Source organism: Anopheles funestus, chromosome 3RL (assembly GCF_943734845.2).
Source record: "Anopheles funestus chromosome 3RL, idAnoFuneDA-416_04, whole genome shotgun sequence".
NCBI lineage: Eukaryota > Metazoa > Arthropoda > Insecta > Diptera > Culicidae > Anopheles > Anopheles funestus.
The window spans coordinates 7580897-7605133 of record NC_064599.1 but is presented as its reverse complement, the minus strand read 5'-3'; the positions used below and the strand labels follow the sequence as shown (position 1 = coordinate 7605133).

The 24237-nt window shown below is 42.4% G+C and overlaps 2 protein-coding genes, 1 non-coding gene and 1 pseudogene across 6 annotated transcripts; 1 reads left to right on the top strand and 3 right to left on the bottom strand.

Moving 5' to 3' along the window:
• Window positions 1–4038: 4038 nt before the first annotated feature.
• On the bottom strand, window positions 4039–4157 carry LOC125772434 (5S ribosomal RNA). Its single transcript, XR_007419468.1, has one exon. It is a non-coding gene; the product is annotated as a 5S ribosomal RNA (ribosomal RNA).
• Window positions 4158–4348: 191 nt separating this feature from the next.
• On the bottom strand, window positions 4349–4469 carry LOC125772494 (5S ribosomal RNA; annotated as a pseudogene).
• A 301-nt stretch (window positions 4470–4770) lies between these two features.
• On the top strand, window positions 4771–14622 carry LOC125770684 (calcium/calmodulin-dependent protein kinase type 1). Of its 3 annotated transcripts, none has more exons than XM_049440604.1 (2): window positions 4771–5469; window positions 6918–14622. In XM_049440604.1, the coding sequence occupies exon 2, from the start codon at window positions 7806–7808 to the stop codon at window positions 9015–9017; it is 1212 nt and encodes a 403-aa protein (XP_049296561.1). In that variant the 5' UTR covers window positions 4771–5469; window positions 6918–7805; the 3' UTR covers window positions 9018–14622. The 3 variants fall into 3 exon arrangements, with proteins under 3 accessions (XP_049296561.1, XP_049296560.1, XP_049296562.1); XM_049440603.1 differs by having other exon boundaries at window positions 4775–5390; XM_049440605.1 differs by lacking the exon at window positions 4771–5469 and adding an exon at window positions 6311–6563.
• A 781-nt stretch (window positions 14623–15403) lies between these two features.
• On the bottom strand, window positions 15404–23458 carry LOC125770636 (heterogeneous nuclear ribonucleoprotein U-like protein 1). Of its 2 annotated transcripts, none has more exons than XM_049440503.1 (10): window positions 22904–23458; window positions 21574–22368; window positions 20616–21508; window positions 20413–20535; window positions 20225–20353; window positions 19965–20136; window positions 19402–19867; window positions 19225–19322; window positions 18963–19069; window positions 15404–17128 (listed from the first exon to the last, which is right to left on the bottom strand). In XM_049440503.1, the coding sequence occupies exons 1-10, from the start codon at window positions 23301–23303 to the stop codon at window positions 16958–16960; spliced, it is 3354 nt and encodes a 1117-aa protein (XP_049296460.1). In that variant the 5' UTR covers window positions 23304–23458; the 3' UTR covers window positions 15404–16957. The 2 variants fall into 2 exon arrangements, with proteins under 2 accessions (XP_049296460.1, XP_049296461.1); XM_049440504.1 differs by lacking the exon at window positions 15404–17128 and adding an exon at window positions 18047–18662.
• Between the last annotated feature and the right edge of the window lie 779 nt (window positions 23459–24237).

Below are 24237 nucleotides of genomic sequence, written 5' to 3'. Positions count from 1 at the left end.
ATTTGCCGTCATGTGGTAGATGTTGCAATAATGGATAAGGAATGTTGTCAGGACCTACAGATTTGCCTTTGTATTTCTGCAAAGCCCAGATTAATTCCAGCATAGTGAAAGATTTATTGTATGGCAGGTGGTCAAGGTTAGGGGAATGTATAGGGTTATTTTCGGAAGAGGTTTTGCGTTTTCTGAATTTGGTTGAGAATTTTGCAGTGGCAGAATTATTATAGCAAATATTTCAGCTACTGCTTTGGGATCAGAATGGAAGGAGGAATTTTGTTGTAGTATGGTGTTATGAGGGGAGCATCTTTTATTTCCACTAACAGCCTTGACACGTTTCCACATTTCCTTGCTAGAAATGGATGGGTTTAGATCTTCTACGAAACTTTTCCAGCAATCTGCTTTGGCTGATCGTATTTGTGCTTTAGCGAGTCTGTTTGCTTCACGATATTTTTCGGCAAAGACTGGAATAAAGAAGTTATTCGGGTCCATACTCGCTCTACGTAGCCGTCTGAGTGCTTTTCTGCGGTTCTTGATTGCGGATGCCACAGCATTATTCCACCAGGGTACGTTTCGTTTGCCCGAAACCCCCTTTGTACGGGGAACACTAACCTCAGCAGCCTTAAGTATGATATGGCAAAGTTTGGATGCATCGGGAGGGTTGTTGGTATGGATATGGCTGGATATGTGGTATTGATATAAAGTCCAGTTCGCATCATCAAATTTCCACCGAGGATTGGGGATGGGATTGGGTGTTTGATAACTGTGTTGAAGAAGTAGGGGATAATGATCACTGCCATAGCCGTCTGTCTCTATTTTCAACTCGAAATGTTGGAGTAGGGCAGACGGCACTACTACGTGGTCAATAGTTGTACCTTTACCACTATGAGGGCAGAATCTTGTCGGAATAGAATTAAAAATAGGTTGTAAGTTCCGTGTGGAAAAAACTGCCTGTAATGAGGAGCCAATGCTGTGTGTGCGTGGGTTACCCCAGCTGGTATGGCTAGCGTTTAAGTCTCCCAAGATGATAGTGGAAGCTGAGACTTGGGAAAGTAAGTCAGGAAGGAGTTCTAGCATTTCATCCGAGTTGTATTTGTTTGGAGGGAGGTAAAGGGAAATGATTGATGTTTTTATCGGATGATCGATTTGTATGCCAGTTGCGGGGAGTGGTGTGTTTAAAGTGAGTAGTTTGGAAGGTAAATTTTTACGAACACCTATGCAAGTACTGTGGCAGGATGTAGTGGGAGAGAAGGTGAAATGCCAATTGTAGTGGTTGAAAGGAGAACTGTTAGGAGGTTTATTATTATGTATTTCTTGCAAGGCAATATTGTCGGGATTATATTTTGTTAAGAGAATACGCAGACTATCAGGGTTGGCTTTAAGGCCTCTGATATTCCAAGATAGAGCGAAAATAGGTTTTTTGTAGTTTGGAATATTTGGCTTTACTTTAGATGCTAGGTATACATGAGAGTTTTAAGATACAGAGGCCGTTTTCATACAAAATAAAAGAATCATGAGGGCGATAATAGGGATTTAGTGTCTCTTTTTCCTGTGTTTGGAGTTATTTGTTGACCCTCTATCGGGTGAAGAATTCGGTGTGGTATTTGGGAAGCTTGCGGAGGGGTTTGAATGAGTTTTGTTTGGAGCGTTTGAAAATTCTTCGCACGACGAGTTTGAACTTGTTTTGTCAATGCGTTTGCGCTTACCAGCAGTGGATGATTTTGTTTGTTCTGTATCAGATGCTTTGTTTTCGAGTTCATATTGGTCGCTGTCTTCTGTGTCTGCTTCAAATTGTAGGTTGTCGATGATTTGGGCTTGTTTTTCAAGCTGTTGACTCATGCTTTGTATTGTGTCGTTCATTTGCTTGATCTGTGCGTTGAGATTTTCGATAGTTTTGGTAAGGTTTGCAATGATAACGTCTTTGTCATTGTTAGGCGGGGTTGTTGCGGTTTGAGCGTATCTCAGGCGGTTTTGTACACTGTTCTTGTTTTTGAATTGCTCACTAGCTTCCTTGTAGGATATTTGGTTGTCAACACGATACTTGATGTTGGCTTCTTCTTGTTTGTAAATCGGGCAATTTTTATCGAAAGCGTTGTGATGGCCCTTGCAGTTTTTGCAGCTGAAATTATTAGTGCAATCACCGTGAAAATCCAGTCCACATTTTCCACAGATTGCAGACGATTTGCATCTGATTTTGGTGTGTCCGTATTGACAGCAGTTCAAGCAGATCATGGGTCTTGGATAATAAGGCCTAGCTCGTACCTGAATAGGGCCCAAACGGATGTATTCCGGTACTTTACTTCCTTCGATTTTCAGTAGCAGGGCATTTGTTGGCACGTATTCGCCTTCTACTTTCTTGGTGAACCGCTTCACTTCTTGCACGTTTTGTGTTTTGAGTTCTGCCAAAATGTCTTCCATTGTCATTTCCCAGTAGATCCGGCGCCACGATAACGCACGAAACTGTGTTGAGTGTATTGTGCGGCAGGACGGTTACTTTTGTTCCATCGATCAGTGTGTTTAGTTCTTGGAGTTTAATGAACTGCAGGATCGAACGTGTTTTGATCAGTATTTTTGCACCGTCATCGAAACGGCTACCGGGTATTGGAAGCTCGCCGGCAAAGTTCGTGAGACTTTTTCCTATTATGAACGGATTTCTGGGTAGAACATTGTTCTCCGCCGCTTGCAGCACCAGAAATTTCATGTCTCCGTTTACGCCATTTGGGTCCAACCAAAGCGGTATTTGTCGTTCGTTTTTGTTCCTAAAGGGAGATTTTCCCAAGGGGAAGGAAGGCCCAGACATTGCTGAGCTGCCACTCACAAACACGCAAAACAAAAGCTAAAACTTCTCCCTTACTGTTATTTGTTGTTCCACTACAGACACAAAATATCCTTTTTTGTTTTCACTACGCCACTCCCACTATAAGTCCAAAATAAGAGCAATAGAAAGAGACGGTTGTACTTATCGGTTTGCGCAGACTTCGAAACAGGAGGCACTAACAAACACGTCCGTTCGGATCGGCAGTCGATACTCGAGTGAATATATTCCATACCTATATTGTTATAGACGTTTAGTAGTGTTAATTTGCCGTCATGTGGTAGATGTTGCAATAATGGATAAGGAATGTTGTCAGGACCTACAGATTTGCCTTTGCATTTCTGGAAAGCCCAGATTAATTCCAGCATAGTGAAAGATTTATTGTATGGCAGGTGGTCAAGGTTAGGGGAATGTATGGGGTTATTTTCGGAAGAAGTTTTGTGTTTTCTGAATTTGGTTGAGAATTTTGCAGTGCCAGAATTATTATAGAATTGTTCAGCAAATATTTCAGCTACTGCTTTGGGATCAGAATGGAAGGAGGAATTTTGTTGTAGTATGGTTTTATGAGGGGAGCATTTTTTATTTCCACTAACAGCGTTGACACGTTTCCACATTTCCTTGCCAGAAATGGATGGGTTTAGATCTTCTACGAAGCTTTTCCAGCAATCTGCTTTGGCTGATCGTATTTTTGCTTTAGCGAGTCTGTTTGCTTCACGATATTTTTCGGCAAAGACTGGAGTAAAGAAGTTATTCGGGTCTATACTCGCTCTACGTAGTTGTCTGAGTGTTTTTCTGCGGTAGTTGATTGCAGAAGCCACAGCATTATTAGGGTACGTACCAGGGTACGTTTCGTTTGCTCGTAACCCCCTTTGTAAGGGGAACACTAACCTCAGCAGCTGTACAGGGTTTTTCTATTCGGTTTAGACTAGCCGCACACTTTTTCCTGCTCTACGTACTTGATTTTTGACGCAGGTAGGCAAACAAACATGGTGCTTGCTAATAATCAAGTGCGCCGAGTAGGAAAAAGTGTGCGACTAGAATAGAAAAACCCTGTAAGAATGCTGTGACAAAGTTTGGATGCACCAGGATGGTTGTTGGTAGGGATATGGCTGGATATGTGGTATTGAAAAAAATCCCAGTCCGCATCATCAAATTCCCACCGAGGATTGGGACGCACCCCCACATGGTGCATCGCAGAAGGTCGGCAGAAGCATAAAAATAAGGGATGATGCCAACGACACATGGTTTTCCCAAGTGGTCACCCACCTAAGTACTAGCCATGCCCGATGTTGCTTAACTTCGGTGATCGGACGAGAACCGGTGTGTTCAACATGGTATGGTCGTTGACAAGCATCTCCGGCGCTCGCACGCATCAAGAACCACCCTCACGCCAGCAACCCTAGCAGGAAAAAGAATATTCCAGCGTTCTTCTCCCACTCCATCGCGCTCTCTGGTGTCTAAAAATAGCGCATGGCTACGCACCCATGCACCACATGGTGCATCGTAGCAGGTCGGCAGAAGCATAAAAATAAGGGCTGATGCCAACGACACATTGTTTTCCCAAGAGGTCACTCACCTTAGTAGTCCAGCCATGTCCGATGTTGGTTAACTTCGGTGATCGGACGAGAACCGGTGTGTTCAACACGGTATGGTCGTTGACAAACATCTCCGGCGCTCGCACGCATCAAGAACCACCGTCGTCCCGGCGTCGCTAGCAGAAAAAAAAACACTCGAGCTTTCTTCTCCTACTCTATCGCGCTCTCTTATGTCTAAAAATAAAACAAATATTTAACTGTTAAGGAGAATAAGCGAATGTAGGTATTATTTCGATTCGCATTGGTATTGCAGTTCCAATGAATTTGATTTATTTATGCTTTTGAAATGATTTTTTATGAGTAATATTGTTACGCTTGTCATAAAAAATGGCCGAAAACGGTCATAGTGGCGACGTGCGTCATTTTATGCTGAGGTTTCTATATAGTTCGAGTTTTTAATTTTAATTTATTTTTCTGTTGAAATTTTTTTTCATCCAGCACGCGGTTGATTTTTTGGTTATTTTATTTTTGAATATTTTAATTTTATTCGATACCTCCATCAGATACGATTTTAATATCGTGTTTCGCATTCTGTCTATATTCATCGTGATATTGGTAGAATGACGCAAAACTGATTGTGTATATATCTTTAGCAAGTCTTGTCAGTGGAAGGAAGACAAAAAAAATACATAAGCAACAAGAGAAACTCCTCCGCATGCGAAAAAAAAGTATCATCAGCACGCGGGGAGGTAAAATAATAGCCTAATAGTGCATAGTTCCCGTTTGGCCGCTGTTGCTCGTGTTCTGAATTCGGGAACTGCTAGTAGTCGGAAGAAAACAGTACAATCGAAGTGTTTCCCGTGTGCGACAGAAGGTGTTTTGATGTGTTTTTGTTTTCACTACACCATTCCTCCGCGACAAACGATAGGAACAGCTCCTGCGTACGCAAAAAGTACGTGGAACATCCGCGCAAGGCGAACGCATCAAGAGTAGAAGCAGCAGTAGGGTACACAATCACACAAATTGCCAGTCTCCTTCACTGATAGGTACGTCGGGGTCGTATTTCTTGATGTGTCGAATACGGGAAGAACGTGAGCTACAGGGCAGTGTTGAGCGCGATTGAAGGTGGGTGATAGCGTTGATGGGGGTTTTTTTTATTGACCGAATAAAAACCCTCACCCTTCATATTTTGCTACTTTGCACACTGTCGGCGAGGTCAATGCGGAAAACCAAAAGCAAAGGTCTGTTCGACCATCTAAATTTATGCTCGGCGCACCTTGGGTAGTGTCCATTCATGGCTACAAACCAGAAAACCGAAGAAATGTGGCAATTGTGAACTTTTAAATACAAATTATTGATTATCTTCACCAATAGCACGAGGTACGCCAAGGAGCTGTTTGAGGGAAGCGTTTACAGCGGGAAAAGTGCCAAGGAGGTATGCCATGCTGTGCGATTTTTTTTTGCATTCGAAAGCAGAAGCAGGGAGAATGTGAACGAGTGCGGGTTGGGGTGGCATGAAGGCAGGGGAATTTGACCTTATGGTAAATTGAAAGTTATAGTACGTCCGTTTCGCTGGATTCGCTTTTTTACGCTTATTCTGCTGACATTGTGCTTGATATGGAACGTTCACCGCGAGACGTCTGGTGACTGGGTTCTGCTGCACAGAATTGGGAGCTGTTGTCACGATTTGGAACCAGCAGCGAATATGGTAACGTGCAGCCGATTCAAGACATTATCCTTCGTCTCAAAGTGCGTATCGTTCAGTGGTTAACTGTTCCATCAACGATGACGTCAGTGTACGGGTACCTCAAGGGATCTTCGACCAATCCGGCAGACGATAGGGAATGCGTCCGAACTAAATGTTCATAGCGTCCAGGTCCGGTCTAGGCCGAATCTGTTTTATTTCATTAAATGGTTGTAATCTTGAACCGATCACGTTCTGTGACAACTATGCAGTGTGAGTATAGTGCGAACAACAAACGGTGCTGGTGCGCAGCAACCACCGTCACCATCGTGTCATACCGTAGTCGTCAAGGCATTCAATGTTGTCATCCCCATCGTTCGTTTAACTTTGCAATGCATACTCGACCATCTTCTCATGTAGATGCAAACACGTGTTCATAACGCTGTGTTGCCATAGAATTGTCCATGCATCCTTTCTTCTCCAGTCTAGTTAATAGACTGTGCAGAAGCGAAATAGCCACACTTTTCCAGTATAGGTACATATGTAGAAAGTACATTCGACAAAGTACGAAGGTGCTAGCACAGTGGTATTTTTACAGGAGATTGTGCTTGCACCCGGTACGTAGAGAGCGACACAAGGACCTGCTGTCCGTGCACCAATCGCGACCTGTTAACGGCATATCGTGTAGATATGAAGGCCGCTAGTAATAGGGGGAAATGTCTATCAACCTGTTGAATTTATTGTTTTCCGTAATTGGGTAGGGATTTATGTGTCCGTATAGCAGCGCACAAGCCACAACACAAGCCACTTTTATTCGTAGCCTATGCAACGTACCACCGGCAATCTACAATTAAATCATTCATTTTGGTTCTTCTCTGCTTCGTTTCAGAATCCGGCACGTATTACCGTAATCAGCGTATGGTAATGTCGTGCCTGTTGCATTAGGAGGTCGAGTAAAACGCGTGTTCGTTTTGTGCCGTCGTCTTGCCTACGAATAATACTCACCGTGTTTTTGGTGTACCGTCTTCTTGTGTGTATAATGTGTATATATGTGTGTACGTGCGCAAGCATCTAATCGTGCTTTTCTTACACCAAGCGAAAACCCTACAAACTAGCTTGTACACATTCTATAGTGAAGCGAGCGATAAGCTTGTTGTTAACATATTTTTCTGTTTCCCCATTATTCGAAAGAATCTCAATCGCTAAGGCACTATCACCATTTTTCGAAACAAGCAACAACGATCGCCAAAGGTGTTTGTGTGAGTGCCGTATGTGTGTGTGTGGGACGCAATAGGCCCAGCCAAACCCCGCGCGCGAATGGTGGCGCGGAATCCGTACGGATTCAACGTGAAGTACCCGGGAAGCGAACATTCTTAACGCGGTTCCATTTGCTAAAGCGATGCTGGCTTGGTAGAGGCAGTGTTCCGGGGTAGGAAGCTGTAGTAGTAGTAGACACGTAGTGGTTGCATTCGTTACAAACAAAAAAAGGCCTGTTTGTGTGCAGCTTAAGGAACGGAACAAGCTTACCGCTTCATTTGTAAAGGACAGCTGTAACGACGGTACAGAGAAACCGTGGAAAGCGTTCTAAAGAAACATACAACAAATTCAAAGCGGTATTATTCCAGAGCTGCGGTGTGCCAGGCTTCAAAGGGTTGTATTGTCATTTGCCTCCGGCAATTCAAATCAGAAGGACACCGGAGTAGCAGCGCAGTATCTTTCCTTTCGCACACGCACACGCACACACACACACACGCTCTTTCACTTCGCCACATCCGTAATGCCGCTGTTTGGGAAAAAAGATTCGGGCAAGAAAATACGCAAGGACGTTAAGGATGGATGCGAAAAGCTGCCCAGCATCGATGACAAGTACGTCATCAAGGAGCTGCTCGGGACTGGTGCATTCTCCGAGGTGCGGCTGTGCGAGCACAAAGAGACGGCCCAACAGTACGCGGTCAAGATTATCGACAAGAAAGCGCTCAAGGGCAAGGAAGACTCGCTGGAGAATGAAATACGCGTGTTGAAGCGGTTCAGTGCTCGGCGGAGTGATGGCAGCGGCGTACAGAGTACGGGGCCACCGATCGGGGGTCCTCGTTTTGCACACCCGAACATTGTGCAGCTGCTGGAAACGTTCGAGGATAAGTCGAAAGTGTATCTGATCATGGAACTGGTGACGGGTGGCGAACTGTTCGATCGGATCGTCGAGAAGGGTTCGTACACCGAGCGGGACGCGTCCAATCTTATCCGCCAGGTACTGGAGGCCGTAGACTACATGCACGAACAGGGCGTCGTGCATCGGGACCTGAAACCGGAAAATCTGCTCTACTACAGCCCGGCGGAAGACAGCAAGATCATGATAAGCGATTTCGGCCTGTCGAAGATGGAGGATTCCGGGTTTATGGCGACCGCGTGCGGCACACCCGGCTATGTAGCGCCGGAGGTACTTGCACAGAAGCCGTACGGCAAGGCGGTAGACGTATGGAGCATAGGCGTCATCTCGTACATCCTGCTGTGCGGGTATCCACCGTTCTACGACGAGAACGACGCTAACCTGTTCGCTCAAATTTTGAAGGGCGAGTTCGAGTTTGATTCACCGTACTGGGACGAAATAAGTGATTCGGCGAAAGATTTCATCCGCAATCTGATGTGCGTAAACGTGGAGAGGCGATTCACCTGCAAGCTGGCACTGGCTCATCCCTGGATATCGGGCAATGCGGCGAGCAGTAAGAACATCCACGGTACGGTGTCCGAGCAGCTGAAGAAGAACTTTGCCAAATCGCGCTGGAAGCAGGCCTATCACGCGGCAACCGTTATACGCCAGATGCAACGAATGGCGCTGAGCAGTGGTGGCAGCGGTACGGGTAGCGGCGGCGGTGCGTATGGCCGCAGCTCGTCACGGATAAGCAATGCCCCGGCGGACGGCACACCGGCGGGTGGTGCCGATGAACGACCAGCCGGACAAACAGACACTACTGCATCCAGCAGTAAGTAATAGTTGGTCGTCTGTTATCTGCTCTGCTAGCTTAAAGGGAAGCGAACGCGAACTAGTAGCTATAGTAGTATGGCAAGATGGATGTGATTGCAGGCCCGTGTTGTTGTTCGCCTATTGTTTTATTTACTTGATACTCCTTTCCTTATATGTTTTAACATGTTTGGGGTTATTCGTTTTTTTTTTTGTTAGATGGTCAACATTTTTGTTTTGTTTTTCTCTTCAATTTTCATTCCGCTTCTGTCCTCGTGTGTGTCTATTTTCTTTCCACTAAACCAACCGCATACATGATGGTTTTTCTGTATGACAGTGTACTATACTAGAACATTACAATATTTGGGGCATAGCCACATAGCAGAAGCGTTTTTTGTGCATTTTGTAAAGAAGGGACTGTAGCACGATATGTTTTAACGTTAACGCAACGTCTCCCCAAGAGTCTTGGTCAAAATCCACCGACAATTGAGGACTGGTATTTAATTGTACAACATCACCGTAAAATCCTACCGACGCATGTTTATCTGAACTGGCATACATCACAAAATTGAGTACCCATCGGTAATAGGCAAATTGGATGTTAAATTTAGTATAATTCGCCGCTCTATACCGTCGTACATGTTTTGTACTAAAATATTAGTACAATTTTAACTTCATTCTAATGGCCCCTTGAACATTCCGTGTACGTGTTGCGGGGGTTTTGCTTAAAATTATTCTAAAGTTCTATACGTTACTAAAAGCTGTGAGTTTTCATGAACATGTAGGTATACTACTGGCAACAAGTACTTGAATGTCTGGTTTTATTTCATACAAAATTTAAACAACCAGACAATACTTACTTACACCAGCCGTTAACACATGTGCGAAGTTGTTGTATGGCATTTGTGTAATACAAATGTAAAACATTAGACTTTTGTGCAAATTACTTATCCAAAGCTACTTAATCATTCGTATGCTCGTACTAGAGACAGATTAAATTTCTCCCATCCAAAACGCAATCTGTTTATTTTTCAAAATTGCAATAATTGATTTAATTGAAATGAGCTGTGTTTACACTTGCAAAGAAACACGAGACATGCAGATATCAAGGTTATCTATGTTGACATCGAATTCGTTCCTTTTCTAATAATAAATGTGTTGATCGTTTGTCCTACCCATTAACGATAAGATGCAAATGGGCTGAGCGAAATATTCATATCGATATGGCAGCTTAGCAGCTCTACACTGTGCTTGGGCGCTTATTCTAAACGTAAATTTTGTTCGTTCCACACGACTAACGATTCTTCGGTGTACTCTGCCATAAAGGCGCAAACTAACTTGTATTCACTTCTGGACGATTTTTTCCCCTTTTTTGCCAGTAGCACTAAGGAATGTGTTATGTAGGCTTGTGTTTTCTTTTTATTAAAAAAAGACGACATTGAATTGATCGCTATGAAACCAGGTTGATATTTTTAAAAGTGTATGTTTTATCTTACTCTGCTTCGAATGAAGACGATAATCGTTCTAATTAAAAATTTATTCGTGATAATCGTCTTAAATAAAGTTCGTGCTTGCGGTTGGCGATGTTAGTTAACTCCCGGCGGGATGTTTGTTCAACGAGCATCTAATATACACGTGATTGGTAGTGCCGTCGTTTGCCAGTTTGAGCGTAATGATTAAACATTGTCAAGCTTTTCCAAGTAGTGTAAGTAGTCAACAAAAATAGTAAAAGAAGCTTTCGGGGCAAATATGTACGAGTAGCTAAGAATCTACTGTTTTACACATGACGCATGAACACGTTGAAATGGAGTTTTAATCAGTCCGCCAACAAAATATATACTATTTTAAGCGCCGGTCGTGTTACAAGGCACAACGACACTAGTGTTACTGCTAATGAAACTATCAATAGATATTTCGAAACTCTTCTTCCCTTCCAGTATAAATGCGATAATGTGCTAACGGATTAAGAACGAGTCGAAAAACAACTGAATAACGAATCCATATCATTCACATGACGTAACGATAAAATCTCTCTGTACTTTGTTTTTGTGTATACCTATTTACTATCCTTCTTCGTATATGTGATCTTGTTCAATATACTTTCCACATTAGTTTTTTTTATACTTTGTTAATTAGTATCCTTTCCACGAACAACGGCTGGAGAAGATTATCACTATGGCGGGGGAGGGGGGGTTTAAAACACGGCCAGGAAGCGTTACACTTTTTGTGAATACATAAAGCTCGCCAAATCCCTGTTGAATGAACTTAAACACATCCTGAGCACCCTTGTGCGCGGTGTGCTTGTTGTTAGTCCTATAATGGTACATACGAAGGAAGCTTAATCGCTTAAAGATTTTATTTACAGTCGCAGCTTACGAGAAATTTTGTGTGATGAACGAAATAAAACAAAGAGTGCAGTGCTGTAAGAGACCTAAACACAGCGGTAAAATGGCATATAAGTAACACTAAACCTAATCGCGATAACAATTGTTCGCTTAAGATCTTGAGTACGACCACACTACACGCAAACCATCACCTCAATGTTTGTTAACTGCAAAAGTTAAATTGTGCATGTTAAATCTTGTTCACTAATTGTCGCCTTTGAAACGAAGGGTTTTAGTGTGCTGGTGGTCGATGGGAATAACAGGCAAAACGAAACGAAGAAAAAAAAGATATACTTAACAATTAATGGCGCCAAAGTGAGGTGACAAAAGTTTAGTAAACGAACGCAAACAAATCACTAGCAAACATTAGCTACTAACAGATGAAGCAGAACAGAAACACATGCGCAATAAATGTTTGTACTGAGACTGCGGAAGCAGCAGCAGTTCATATTCGTTTTTAGAACAACACAAGAGTGGACGTGCAGGTGAGCTTTTAGGGCCAGAAAGCATAAACTACTAACTCTATTTCTGCTCCCGTACTTAACACTGTGCTTGCAGGCAAAATGCCAAGATGTATGAACAATTTGATGAGGACAAGCAAACTTTGTACAGTGATAGAAAGAGTAGTTACTTGTGGTGCGGACAAGCAAAGATGAAACAAACAAAACAAAACACAACATGAAAGACTTAAGGCGAAAGAGATAGAGCTTTTTATATACAACTTTATTTCCATGTGTCCCCATGTGTCGTACCATGTTCCACCGGTGGTAAGGTATAACTTGTGTGTAGACATAACGAGGTAAAGGTGGAGAACGCCCGCAGAACGATGCCCTGTATAAGGCAACACTACTACTAACATTCCATTTCTGCTGTACTAAAACAAAGACTTAACGAACAAACATTAGCACACTAACATTATTAGTACTGTCACGCTTGTCACCCTTCCGTTACAGGGATGTGCATTTTTTGTTCTTCTCTCCATTCCGAATAGTCTGTGTTATTCTTAACGGCAGGACGATTTCACCATAAAGTATACTTTTCTTTTGCAAACCCCCTTCGTGTCTCTAGGAGGTTAATGTTTTCGCCCTGAGCTCGAGCGTTTTAGTACACTTTCAAATCATGCTGATGCGCATTAAGTTCCTACACAAAAGGGTTAACATTTCCTGGTTTTCGTTAGCTTATGCACTACGACGCCACTGGCCAATGTTTGCTACACGTTTCAAATGTTTCCGTACGCGCAGACTTTGCCGCATGCGCTCCAATGTGCGCATCAGCTTCCTAAATTCCGACTGATAAAGGAACTGAGAAGCACTTGTGCAAATTATCCTCCGGTCACGGATTGACCTGATGCGAGTGTGCTTGGCGAAAAAAAAAATCAAGCTACGGGCAAAGAGAAGCAAAAAGAAAAGAAACATACATACGGTACAAACAAACATATAAATACTGCAAAAAGAATAACGCAACGTAAAGCAAGCAAATACAAAAAAAAACACTAAGTGAATCTCTCTTTATAAATCTCTCGATGGTGTTCGCGGTCGGTATCGCAGTAGCAATGAAATATTTTAGAGCATTTCTAACTAGCATTCGGTTTATTCGATGTGTACCGGTATGGTATGTGTGTGCATGTGCGTGTATGTGTGTGTGTGTGCGCATGAAGACATGCCCAAGACCGGGTTTGTTTGCTTTAGCACACAATTGGTAGCCGAAAGCAACATAAGCGGGAAAAAGTATAATAAATAATAATAAAACGATCCGTCGTCTTACGTCATCCATCGTCCATAAAGCGAGTAGTTGTTGATTTGTTAAAATGTCGGTACTGTGAACAAGGAAAAGAAAAATAAATATATTGCAAAACAAAACAAAAATATATATAAAACTAGTAAAATACACGAAACTGTAAAGAAGGAGACAAACAAAGTGTATAAGTTGACATTCAAAAAGTAACATAGCGAAAGCAACCAGCGTTGATGTTTTAAGGGCAGTATGTGTACCTTTATTATTACCATAAATATACATATATACATACCATACAATACATGTACGAATAAAGTGAAGCTAAATATTTTTAAAAATCTTAACAGAAGAACGATGATCACACACGTGTCGTGTCAGACATATTTGTAGCGTTGTAACGCGCGCTGGGCTGTTGCTGCAAAGGGCAACAAAACGCAGTGGATGGATGGTGGAAGTAATTTGGTTTTTATCTAACACTTTTAGAAACGCAAACGGCATTAAATGATCCGAAACCCTTGTTGGTTAGGTTGTTTGTTTTTTTGTTTTGTTTTTGTTTTGTTTCCATGTTTCTGTGGTTAAGTAGTATGCGAGAAGAAATAGTATAAACAGGAGAGTAAACGAATCTAACAAAACGGGCATAGGGACGCAGTAACCAATACCGAATTCTGTAAAAGAATGTAAGCTGACCGAAGAACTGGAAAACATACTTAATAGCATGGGAAATTGTATGAAAGGCTCGATATAGGCGATTAATAGAATGATGGTAACGATGACAGTAGTAGATGAAGGATGGAAATAGAAAATTCAACTAATACAATAATTTTATTATGTGGTCTATGAATGTGATCTATATTTAAAAAATGAGAAAAAAAAGAAAAAGTAACAGCAAAAAAACCCTAGTACTAAATAAGTAGATGTTATTTTTAAGAGCGGCAATTCAAACAGAAGATAAAGAAGAGAGAGAAAAACACACACAAACATACATACACACACAAACGGATGGAAGGAATGGATAGGAAGAGTGTAGTGGAGGTGGACAGTGAATGAGCTAAACAGAACGCCAAAAGGGCGGTTGATAGTGATGCGATGCGCAGAGACATAAGGGCGTAAGGGTTAGTAAAAGCTGATAAAGCAAACAACACGCGGCACGCGGCGTGTAATAGACAGACACTATATCATAGAAGAAAAAAAAGAAGGAAACTACCATCATCATCATCCGTTTCGCTGTTGACGGGTTTTACATTTCAAAGGCGTTGCAGAGCGCAGCGCTGTATAAGTTGGCGAAAAGTTTAGCGAGTACAGACGAGCAGAACAAACAAACAAACGAAAAGAACAATAGAGAAGCAAACAACATCTATACATTAACAAACAATGTAAACTAAACAAAATGAAACAACAAACAAACAAACAAAAACAAACATATTAAATAATCTGGTTATACGAGATGCAGCTTGCTGAATAGCATTTAATAATCTCAATAAACTCGTTCATTGTGTAACTGAAAGCAGCCAAGCATATTTTAGTGTAAACTATTTCTTTTGCTTTTGCCATGGTATATCAATTTTATCGTATCAATGCTTTAGTGAAACCGATTAAGGTAAGGTAAGTGTGTGTGTTGTGGAAGATACTGTGTGTTATATACACTATATAACATAAACTGTAATATACTGTATAATATAGCAAAAAAAAATAATGGGAATTAGTCGATTCAATGTATTGGTAAAGTATTCCCACTACAATCGAAATGAATTTATTCATCTTTTGCAAATATTTTGAATTTTGTCATTCTTTGATCGTGCACCAAAACAATACCACCACACAATGATTACACAAATACGACGTGCACGCACGTATTGCTAAAGAGCTGATAGCTAACATAATTTGTTTTCCCAAACAACCGAAAGAAGCATCGCGCCATATTGTCGGAACGCGTATAGTGTAGAGAAGGTCGGTAATGGCGTTAGTAAATAGGATTGCAAAGAGGATCAATTTAACACACTCAACCCCATCTCGCATGGGTATGGTGCTCCGGCGGGAAGGTTCATATGGGTCAGTGCATAAGTTATTTTCGATCTCGAAGCATTTTGATTGAGACAACGAGCCGCATCATACTGACGGGTTACGACATATTTGATCAAAGTCGACACACATGATGCTCCCTGCCTCCATAGCCAAAGATTTCGTTCGCAAAGGGAGCGGTTGTACCGTACTTTGATAATTTAATTCTCATTATTTCAAACGATTCGGTATCGATCAGTTAGCATAACAGAAAACACTACCCCCGTCGGGGGAAATAGGTATATGGACAGTTTTCATTTATTTGTACCTTAAGTATAGACAGTGGATAGCGACAAGTTGGGTGTTAGATTTCTTTAGTTGTGTATCGGTTGTACTTGCAAATGGCAATAAAAATGGTTTCCTTATCTTTTGCACAGAACTCGCACTCGATCCATGTTTTAATGTTTTATTTGTTTCGTTCATTTTGCAAAAAAACAAAAAAACAATCTAGATATTACTAGTTTAGCATTCCATTTACGAACTCCTTTGTTTTGTTATACATGGTTTTGTCATTTGCAATCATAGATACGTTTAAGAATGTTTTTTTTTGTTTTTTTTCTTTTAATTTAATTGGTTAACTCACGCCAAAATCTTGTGTTACTTTCTATTGATACAATCGCTGCTTTCGTGTCTGTATTACACAATTGTTTGTTTTTTTTTACTAAATTTCTTCCCTTTTGTAGTTCCGTTTTGCTGCAAAACAAAACAGGATAATCCGTTTCTTTTTTTCGCGATCATTTTTCTCTTTAACCGTCCCTCTTTGTTCTCGCGGACAGCCATTTCTGTCATTTAATATGCAAGGGGTGAGTTTTGTTTCTTCTACCCCCTATCGGTTTCAGTACCATATTTAATAAAGTAAGGCCTATGGAGCCATTTTCTCAATACTACCTCTTACGTTGTTAATTAAGATGAATGGTGAAGGCATGAAAATGTAAAACGATAAGTAAATAGAAAAAAAAACAAATCTTTTCACTCGCTGGATGTGCATATTTTACTTGGTTTCCTCGCAAGGGTTAGCACCTAGCACTAAACAATAAAATCTTACCATGTTATGAAAACTAAACGAAAAAGAGTGAAGAGTGTAACATTTTAACATAATTCGTTGTAACTATACAAAAAAAAATATATATATCCTTATTACTGAATATAAAAAAGCCAGCCTTAAAGAAACCTTTATATAAAAACGTTCAAGAAACAGGGAACGCTTCCATTATTGCGTTAAAATGTCTACCAAACGAGAGAAAGAAAATTCACACACCTTTCACAATCCGTTTCTTACCGCACTAATGTTGAACATCAAGCTTTCTCTTAGGTATTGGAAACAAACGTATTACACATAAATTATCATCCCCATCGTATGACTCCATGATCGAATCTTTACCTTAAAATCGAAATTCCGTGCTCTTAAATTTATCTCACTACCATTGCCTAAATCTTCCGTGTGAGTTGTATGTCCGTTGCTAACGCGGGCCATGTGTTTTGTAGGATTTTTTTTAAATGTGCATAACGTACCTTAAACATAACCAACTACAGGTTTGTCGCGTATGAATACGATGTCATATGTTTGTGTAAGTGTTGGTGTGTGTGTGGGAAAAGCAGTAGTAATTGATCGTGTTTGTGTGTACGTAATGTTAATGAAAAAAAAATTCATCTAACATACTAAAGTAATTTATACTACTACGTTAAAATTACGTCTCAGGTTCAATTAGCTTAAAAAAAAAAGTAAAACCACCTACTGAGAGCTGCGGAACGGAAGCAAGTTCTTATCCTGCCGATGACTGTTTACGAATTCCTTCAACCCATACTGCTTGTACCGGGGCCGGAACCCTTCGAGTTATAGTTTCCGTACGATGAGGATTGATGTGCATTATTCCCATACTGGTTCCACTGGGACGATGAGGCGGCGGCAGCTGACCCATCCGCCGCATTGCTACCATTTGGCGCGAGCAGGTTGTTCAGGTTGGACTGCAAAATACGAACAGAAAAAAGGTAAATAACATTAATTGCAAACACTGTCAGCTTACGATAAATGTGTAAAAGGCGAAGTAAAAACAATAAAGTTTTTGATGAAAAAATGTCTTCGTATGTTGCAGGAAATGTCATTAAGCCCCAGTCTACCAGTACAGTGTGTGTGTGTGTGAGAGAGAGAGAAGGAGAGAGAGAGCGCGCGCGCGCGAGAGAGAGAACAGAGGAAGCAGCCACCTTTTCAACCCTCTTACTTCCCTAAACACACGCAGATTAGAATCGTAAAACAAAACAGAAAACACTTTATAATCAGTATGTTAAAAAGCAAAGAAATACTTTTACTTAACCACACAAGATTCGCAAAACAGAAGAATTTTACTAAAACGAAATTAATCGAAATTCGCTTAAGGTGCTTAAGGCTTTACTGCAAAGCAAAGTGGTAAAACAAGATGGACAAGGACACGGACACGGACACGTATTTCGATTCTATTACGCTTCAATGAAAATATAATCATGACGGATAAATTGGTGGGGTGAAACAAAAACAAATAACAAACATTAAGATAACTGGTAGGCACAACATGATCCTTACCTTCCACTGTCACGGTGGACAGGAAGAAAGTTGGAGTCAGGTTGACAGACATTTCATTGGTGTGTGGTTCTGTGTGCGTACATTTTCTATTACATATTCTCTCTTTCTTTTTTTTCGCTTTTGCTGCTTCTTGTTCTTCTTCTTCGACTCAGATAAGAAATCGGTAGTCTTCCCTCAAGCACACCAGGGAGATTTGTTTGCTTCTCTTTTGCGGTTGTGCCACTAAATAGTTTCACACGCAATCAATGCGAACGATCGTACGATGGGAGATGAATATGATGAAGGTTGTTATATGCTGACTGACTGTGGAGAGCCCTGTAGAGTGGCTGATTGATGATCGTGACGATGGTGTGATGGTGATGGGTGATACGAAGCAATGGTATACTCGTGCTGCTGATTATGGAACGCTCATCTTACGACGATGTGACGAACAGTTTTGTGATGAACCAAAAACATAACTTTACAATGTGAGCTTAAACATTTGCCGAGCGTGTGCGTTAGCGTGTATTTTGGGTGTCGTGTGTCTCTATGCTCTACCTTGTTTTACTTTTAACCGCGTTCCGTGTTCCGTCACGAAAACCCCACCACACGCTACGTGCCAAGTTTTGTCGTTATTGAGCGAGGGATCGGGGGAAAAAACAAGAAAGATAAAGGACGAGCTGGTGCAGCTTTTATTTTGTTTTTTTTTTCTTCTTCTTCTCTCTCTTCTCTCTAAAACAAAATCGCCACCAGCGAATGATCATGTAAACACGCACGCTCTACATCTAATAACACACTAAAATACGCTTCCATTCTCCGTCGGTTCGGTTGGATAGGATCATTCATTCGCTCAGTCAGTCAGTGTGTGTGGCGTGTTACACTATATCTAATCCTCGGGAGGGGGGGAGGGCACAGTCAAAGCACTATGCGCGCGTTTGCCTTCCTTCAGTGGCGTTAATGATCCTAAATGCACAGCAACATAGAATGGACATTGTAGTACGCGCGTATATTTCGTCATTTAACGGTTCGGCAGCTGATATGTTTGAATGCAAACACAAGCGGTTGTGAAACGTTTTTTGCTTGCCATTGTATGTATTTGCCAATGCACGTTGTTGCTACTCGGTAGGAGATCGTTGCCTCTTTTACTGGTGTACAACAAAACTATTCAGCCGCTTTGTATGTGTGTACATGCAAACATTTTTGTTCAGCTTTTCGATAAGGTGCAAAACTGAGCGAGGTATTTTGAGGCATCGAACGACTTACCTGCCACCATAAGTACCAGGATTCCGAGCTGCCCGATTTTGGGTAGCTGTTGTTCCATTGCTGCGATTGACCTCCTTGTGTATTCCATCCCGAGCCATTGTTATATCCTAAAATGCAACGCACAATCAACCATAAACAAACTAATAGCTAATATTCCCGAGAAATGGTAACATAAAGTAATTATCCACCCTTAGAAATCCTCGTACGTCACGTCTTGTAGAGTTTAAAAAATGTAAAATGCAAATGATGAACCGAAACTTACCCCGACGATCGCGACGGCGTGCATCATATCGATTACTGGAATGATCCTGCTGCTGTTGATTATAGCCACGGTTGGAATATCCACGATCGTTGTAATATCTAATCGAAGCAAAAAACAATCACACCGGTAAGTAACGGATCAGCGTAACTAATCTTTCCAATCCGTTTCCTAACTTACCCTCCTCCACCGCCACTGTTCCGGTTCCAGGAATCATACCGGTTTCCTCCCGAACCGTAACTTCCTCCACGGTGGTGATGATCGTCTCGGCGACCATATCCATTGCCGCTGCGGTAATCCCCGGAGCGATGATGTCCATACTGGCCAACGTTGTCGTTAGATTTGTTTCCGTAACGGTTGTATCCGCCACTGCCACCTCCCGCATTGTTACCATACCGATTCTTGCCGTACTGCTGTCCACCACCTTGCGGACGATTATGATTCCAGCGCGAAGTGTAGTTACTGTTGGCGTTGTTGTTATGCTTCTGTCGGTTCGACTGATTAGCACGGTTTCTTCGCGGTGGCAACAATTTACGGCCCTCCTCGTTTATCTTCTTAATTATTTCCTGTGCTTCCGTTTCTGCGAGCTCAGTAAATACGATTTCCGTGTACCAGTTTTGTACTGCCGATGGTACAAAAATGTTTGCTACAATCGAAAACGAGACGAATCAATTAATAAATGGAACAAAAGAAATTCGCATCCCGTGGCACTTGGTGCTATTTAGCTTGGTGATCGACCTTACCCTTCATTGTATTAAGAGTCGTTTCAGGTACTTCCTTGCCGTATTTGGCAACTTTTAGTTCATACCGTCGGTTATACTCCTCCAGATTCGGTACCACCGCCACAGCACGACGTGTCTTAAATCCTCCGAAACCTTTCAAACGTCGCTTTTGCTCGGATGCGAACACATTCGTCTAGAATATAGGTGGAAAAAATACGAAGTACATAATGATTAAGGTGAAAGTTTAATCCCAAACTCATTACTACACTCGACTCACATACCTGATCGATGAGGATGTGTCTTCGACGTTTGCACGCTATTTCGATTAATCGTGCCATGTTACGCGACAGTTGTTCAACCACTTTCTGCCACTGTGGAGTATTCGAAGGTTCCCGCGCTTTACCCAACACCTAAACATACACAATAAATCGATAAGCGAAAGATTTGAAAATATAGCGATTCTGTTTACCTTCATATTCTCTAGCAAACTTTCGATGCTCAGTAAAGTGTACGAAGTGTCAGGATTTTCCTTCAGATAGTTTTGTACCCATGTTGTTTTACCACACCCGGGAAGTCCAATCATCATTACAAGCTGTAATGGAAAGCGATCAAAATAGGACAACAGTTAACAATTTTGTCACACTGACCGGTGTTTCGGAGTTGTACGCTTACCTCGCAACAATCCCTAGCTGACGGTCCCTTCAAGCCGTCGACAACGCAAGCTTCATTCTCCTTAATAAAGCAGTCTAGGAATTTAAACTCTTCATTGAAAGGTACTTTTTCGGCAGCTGATTCATCGGTCGAGGTTGCCGTATTTTCCGTTTCATCCATTTTTACACCTTCCTCCAACTTGGCGGCATCGTCCGAGTTTGTTTCCTCCTTCGGAACGGAATCGTCTTCCTCCTTTGCATCGCCTTCCTTTCCTTCCTCCTTCGCAGCTGTTGATTCGGTAGTTTGTTTTGCATCTTTGTCGCCCGTTTCGGTTGCCGGTTTGTCAGCAGCGGGTGCTTTCTTCACAGTTAGAGGAAAACCATCCTCCACCGTGCCAAAGTTGACTTTGAACGATAGATTTTTCGCGTATACATGCGGGAATAAAGCTTTGCCGTCCAACGTTTCCTTTTCGAACTCGAACGCCGGCCCTTGTCGTATACGGTTTACCGTAAACTGCATCATACATGGTGACGCTTCCATATCCAAGTAAACGCCCACCACGTCATTCTTCCCGTACGCCACACCGTACTGTTCAAAGTTGCCACCGACTACCTTTTTTCCGCAGCTGGAATATCCGTAGGAAAGATCCGTCTCGCCAAGCTGCCGTTTGCCTTCCATCACCGTTGACCAGCCTATTCGAATTTCCGGTGTGGATGTTTCGCCTTCCGGCACCAGCGGTGATTTGGTGGCGGGTTGCAACTCGTCCACTACTAATACTTCGTAGAACACCTTCCCGCCCGTAACACCGCGGCTAGCACGCACGCCAGCCCACACTAGGCCAAATATGCCGTCCGACAGCGGTTTCGCCGACAGCAAATCTTTATGGTCGATGGTCAAATTCAAATCGGAATCATCTGTAATAAGACAATGAAGCAATATAGCAATCATATCGTGGAAAGTACGTACTGTCGTTACTTACACCAGCTGAGCGTGAACGTATTTTCGGCTTCCGTAGGCAGATTCGGCTCAACTTCCTCCGTGACGAATTCAACCATATTATTCTGGGCTTGTTGTTGAGCGTTTAACTTCTTTTCGGTTTTTGTTGCTCCAGCCTGGGATTTATCGCTTGCAACAGTGTCTTCCGCGCTAGTTGAAGCTGTTGCAGGTTTAGCATCCGTTTCGCCTGTTTCGGTAGCCTTTGAAGGTTCTTCAGCTTTAACCTGCTGTTCATCTTCCTTCGAATCTTGCTCGGTTCCGGACTGTGTGGAAAGCTTTTCCGCTTCCAACGTGTCCGCCGTTTCAGGCGTGACCAAAGACACCTCCTCATTGACTGCTTCACATTTTTCAGCCGCTTCGGTCGGTGCGTTTGATTCACTTTCTTCAACCTCCATTGCCCCAACTGATGCCGGTACAGGTTCCGGTTGTTCCGCTTGTTCGAGCGGTTCCTGATGTGATGGAGCAGGAGGTGATTCGACGACAGGTGCCATGGTGGCACTGTCATCGCTTTTAGGTTCTACCGTAGGTTCTAACCGCTGCTCTGTTGCTTCCACCACTGGTTCCGGTTCTTCTTCCTGTACTGATGCAAGACACGGTGTTTCGCTGGTAAGTCGCTGAGGAGACGGCGATTTTGTCATCGATCGCGATCGGCCTCGCTTTCGAGCACTTCCCATTAACGAGGCGTGTGGATTATCCGCGGAGCTATTCGGCGGAGACGGTGATCGTGTCATGGAACGCCTAGTACTACGTCTCCGAACCGGTGTATCCACTCGCTTGCCTAAGACCAGAAATATTAAATTATTCATCTAATTCACATACAATAACTATCACTCGCTATTTCTCTTTTCCATATTGGCATTTGGCGGTTTTACGTTCAAATCAAAATGCGTACGATACAATAAAAAGACAAGCATAAACATAACAAAACGCGAAGTTCATTACTCCACTCGCTCCGACGAATTGTTTACAAGTTGTTCCATTTCCTGTTCCCGCAATATTCGTACACACCGCGAAATGAGTACAAACGCTGCCTACACTGCCACCAAAAAAACCGTGTTTACGCACACTTTCTCCGGCGTCGGAAAACAGACACGACGGCGCTTTAAAATCTACGCTAGTGTGAGTGTGGAGTGCGTGAGTGAGTGAAAAAGGCGATTGGACGCGCAAGCGGGAACGAGTAACTTTTTCCCTTCACAAACAAAATGGCGCGCTATCCGCACAGCTCTGATTACACACCAGGGAGCGAGAAATCGCGCTGAATATATTAATTTTCTTCTCTATCGATCGACATTCAACAACACAAATGCACTCACTCGACATGGACAAATCCTCTATGGTCTGCTCTTGGGGCAGCGGGTCAGCAACTATCACATTTTGCTGCTGCTGTGGTTGCTGATGCTGCTGCTGCTGCTGCTGCTGTTGCTGAAGTTGTTGCTGTTGAATAAAAAGTTGCTGCTGGGCGTGCAACTGTTGCTGCGCTTGCAATTGCTGCTGCGCTTGCAGTTGCTGTTGCAGCAGCAACTGTTGTTGATGCTGCTGTTGTGCCAGATACTGTTGTTGGCTGGTCAAATCGACGTTGGCGGCCGCGTTAGTTTCGCGTTCGATCGCTTCCTTCAAGCGCTCCAGTAGCACCGCTTTCACTCCTTTGGTATCCAAATTTCTCGCCGCAAGCTCGGCCTTTAGGTCGGCCACCTTGAGTTTGGCAAGATCCATTGCTGGTCGTCTTTGTTCACACGAAAACTCGACACTGCACGGAAAACGAGGGAAAAGATACTCTCACGGATGAAAAAGTTGGCGCAGAAAATCTTATTCGCAAAATTCCAAACCACGCACACTGATCAAAGTGTATAGAACTGAACTTTTGTCTTTTTCTTGACAGTTTCGAATGACATCTGTCAGGAAGATGTGTGAGCGAATATGCCCAGAATTATCCCATAGTATTTATTGGGCTGAACGATGTACGTAGCCGAAATTCAAATAGCTGCGGCTGCGTTCGTCCCTTAGCAACGGTTTAATGGGGTAATCCGCAAGAAATTCGCAACATTCTGCTGATGCATGATCCGCTTTAATTACCTGTTCTATGTTCTAAATTAGTTCAAGGATGGTCGGATGGTTTGATTCAATGGGTCGTTTAACATGCCGATTGTGAACCAGTACTTACGGGCAAGTTTCCGAACATAAACCTTAGAACTAATATAGAATAAATCGCAACTTACGCTGGTGGGGGTGATCGAATGTTCGGTCTCCTTAACTTTGTGAAGAGATCAAAGTCCGTGTGATTCTACTCTTTTTTGGTTAAGAGTTGAGAAGCGCTATCTAGTTGCATTATTCTTGTATTGATTACTCCAAAGCTGATTGGCAACATTCAAGCACATTTGTATAATTTTGAAAAGTTACACTATGTGGAAGGTCCTTTGCACAAATTTATAGAAAGAACAAACTTAAGAAAATGTCGAACTTTAACAAAGTGTTGGAGTGTAATCGCTAGTATCCACAATTATCAACACGATCAGTGTTTCCACAGAATGTCCATCTGTCCGACAAAATAAGTTGAAAAGTGGACAGTTGTCGGAGATCGAATGTTGCCCTCAATATAGTTACTTAACGTTGATAACAGGAAAACAAACCATACATCAAATAAGAATCT

What these genes read in the sequence shown, in the direction of transcription:
- LOC125770684 (XM_049440604.1), top strand. Translation starts at nt 7,806, where the DNA reads ATGCCGCTGTTTGGGAAAAAAGATTCGGGCAAGAAAATACGCAAGGAC.
- LOC125770636 (XM_049440503.1), bottom strand. Translation starts at nt 23,303, where the DNA reads ATGGATCTTGCCAAACTCAAGGTGGCCGACCTAAAGGCCGAGCTTGCG. An exon ending in GTTTGCTAGAGAATATGAAG is followed by an intron (nt 20,354 to 20,412) that starts GTAAACAGAATC and finishes GTGTATGTTTAG; the next exon opens with GTGTTGGGTAAAGCGCGGGA. An exon ending in CCTGGTACTTATGGTGGCAG is followed by an intron (nt 17,129 to 18,962) that starts GTAAGTCGTTCG and finishes CGTATTTTGCAG; the next exon opens with TCCAACCTGAACAACCTGCT.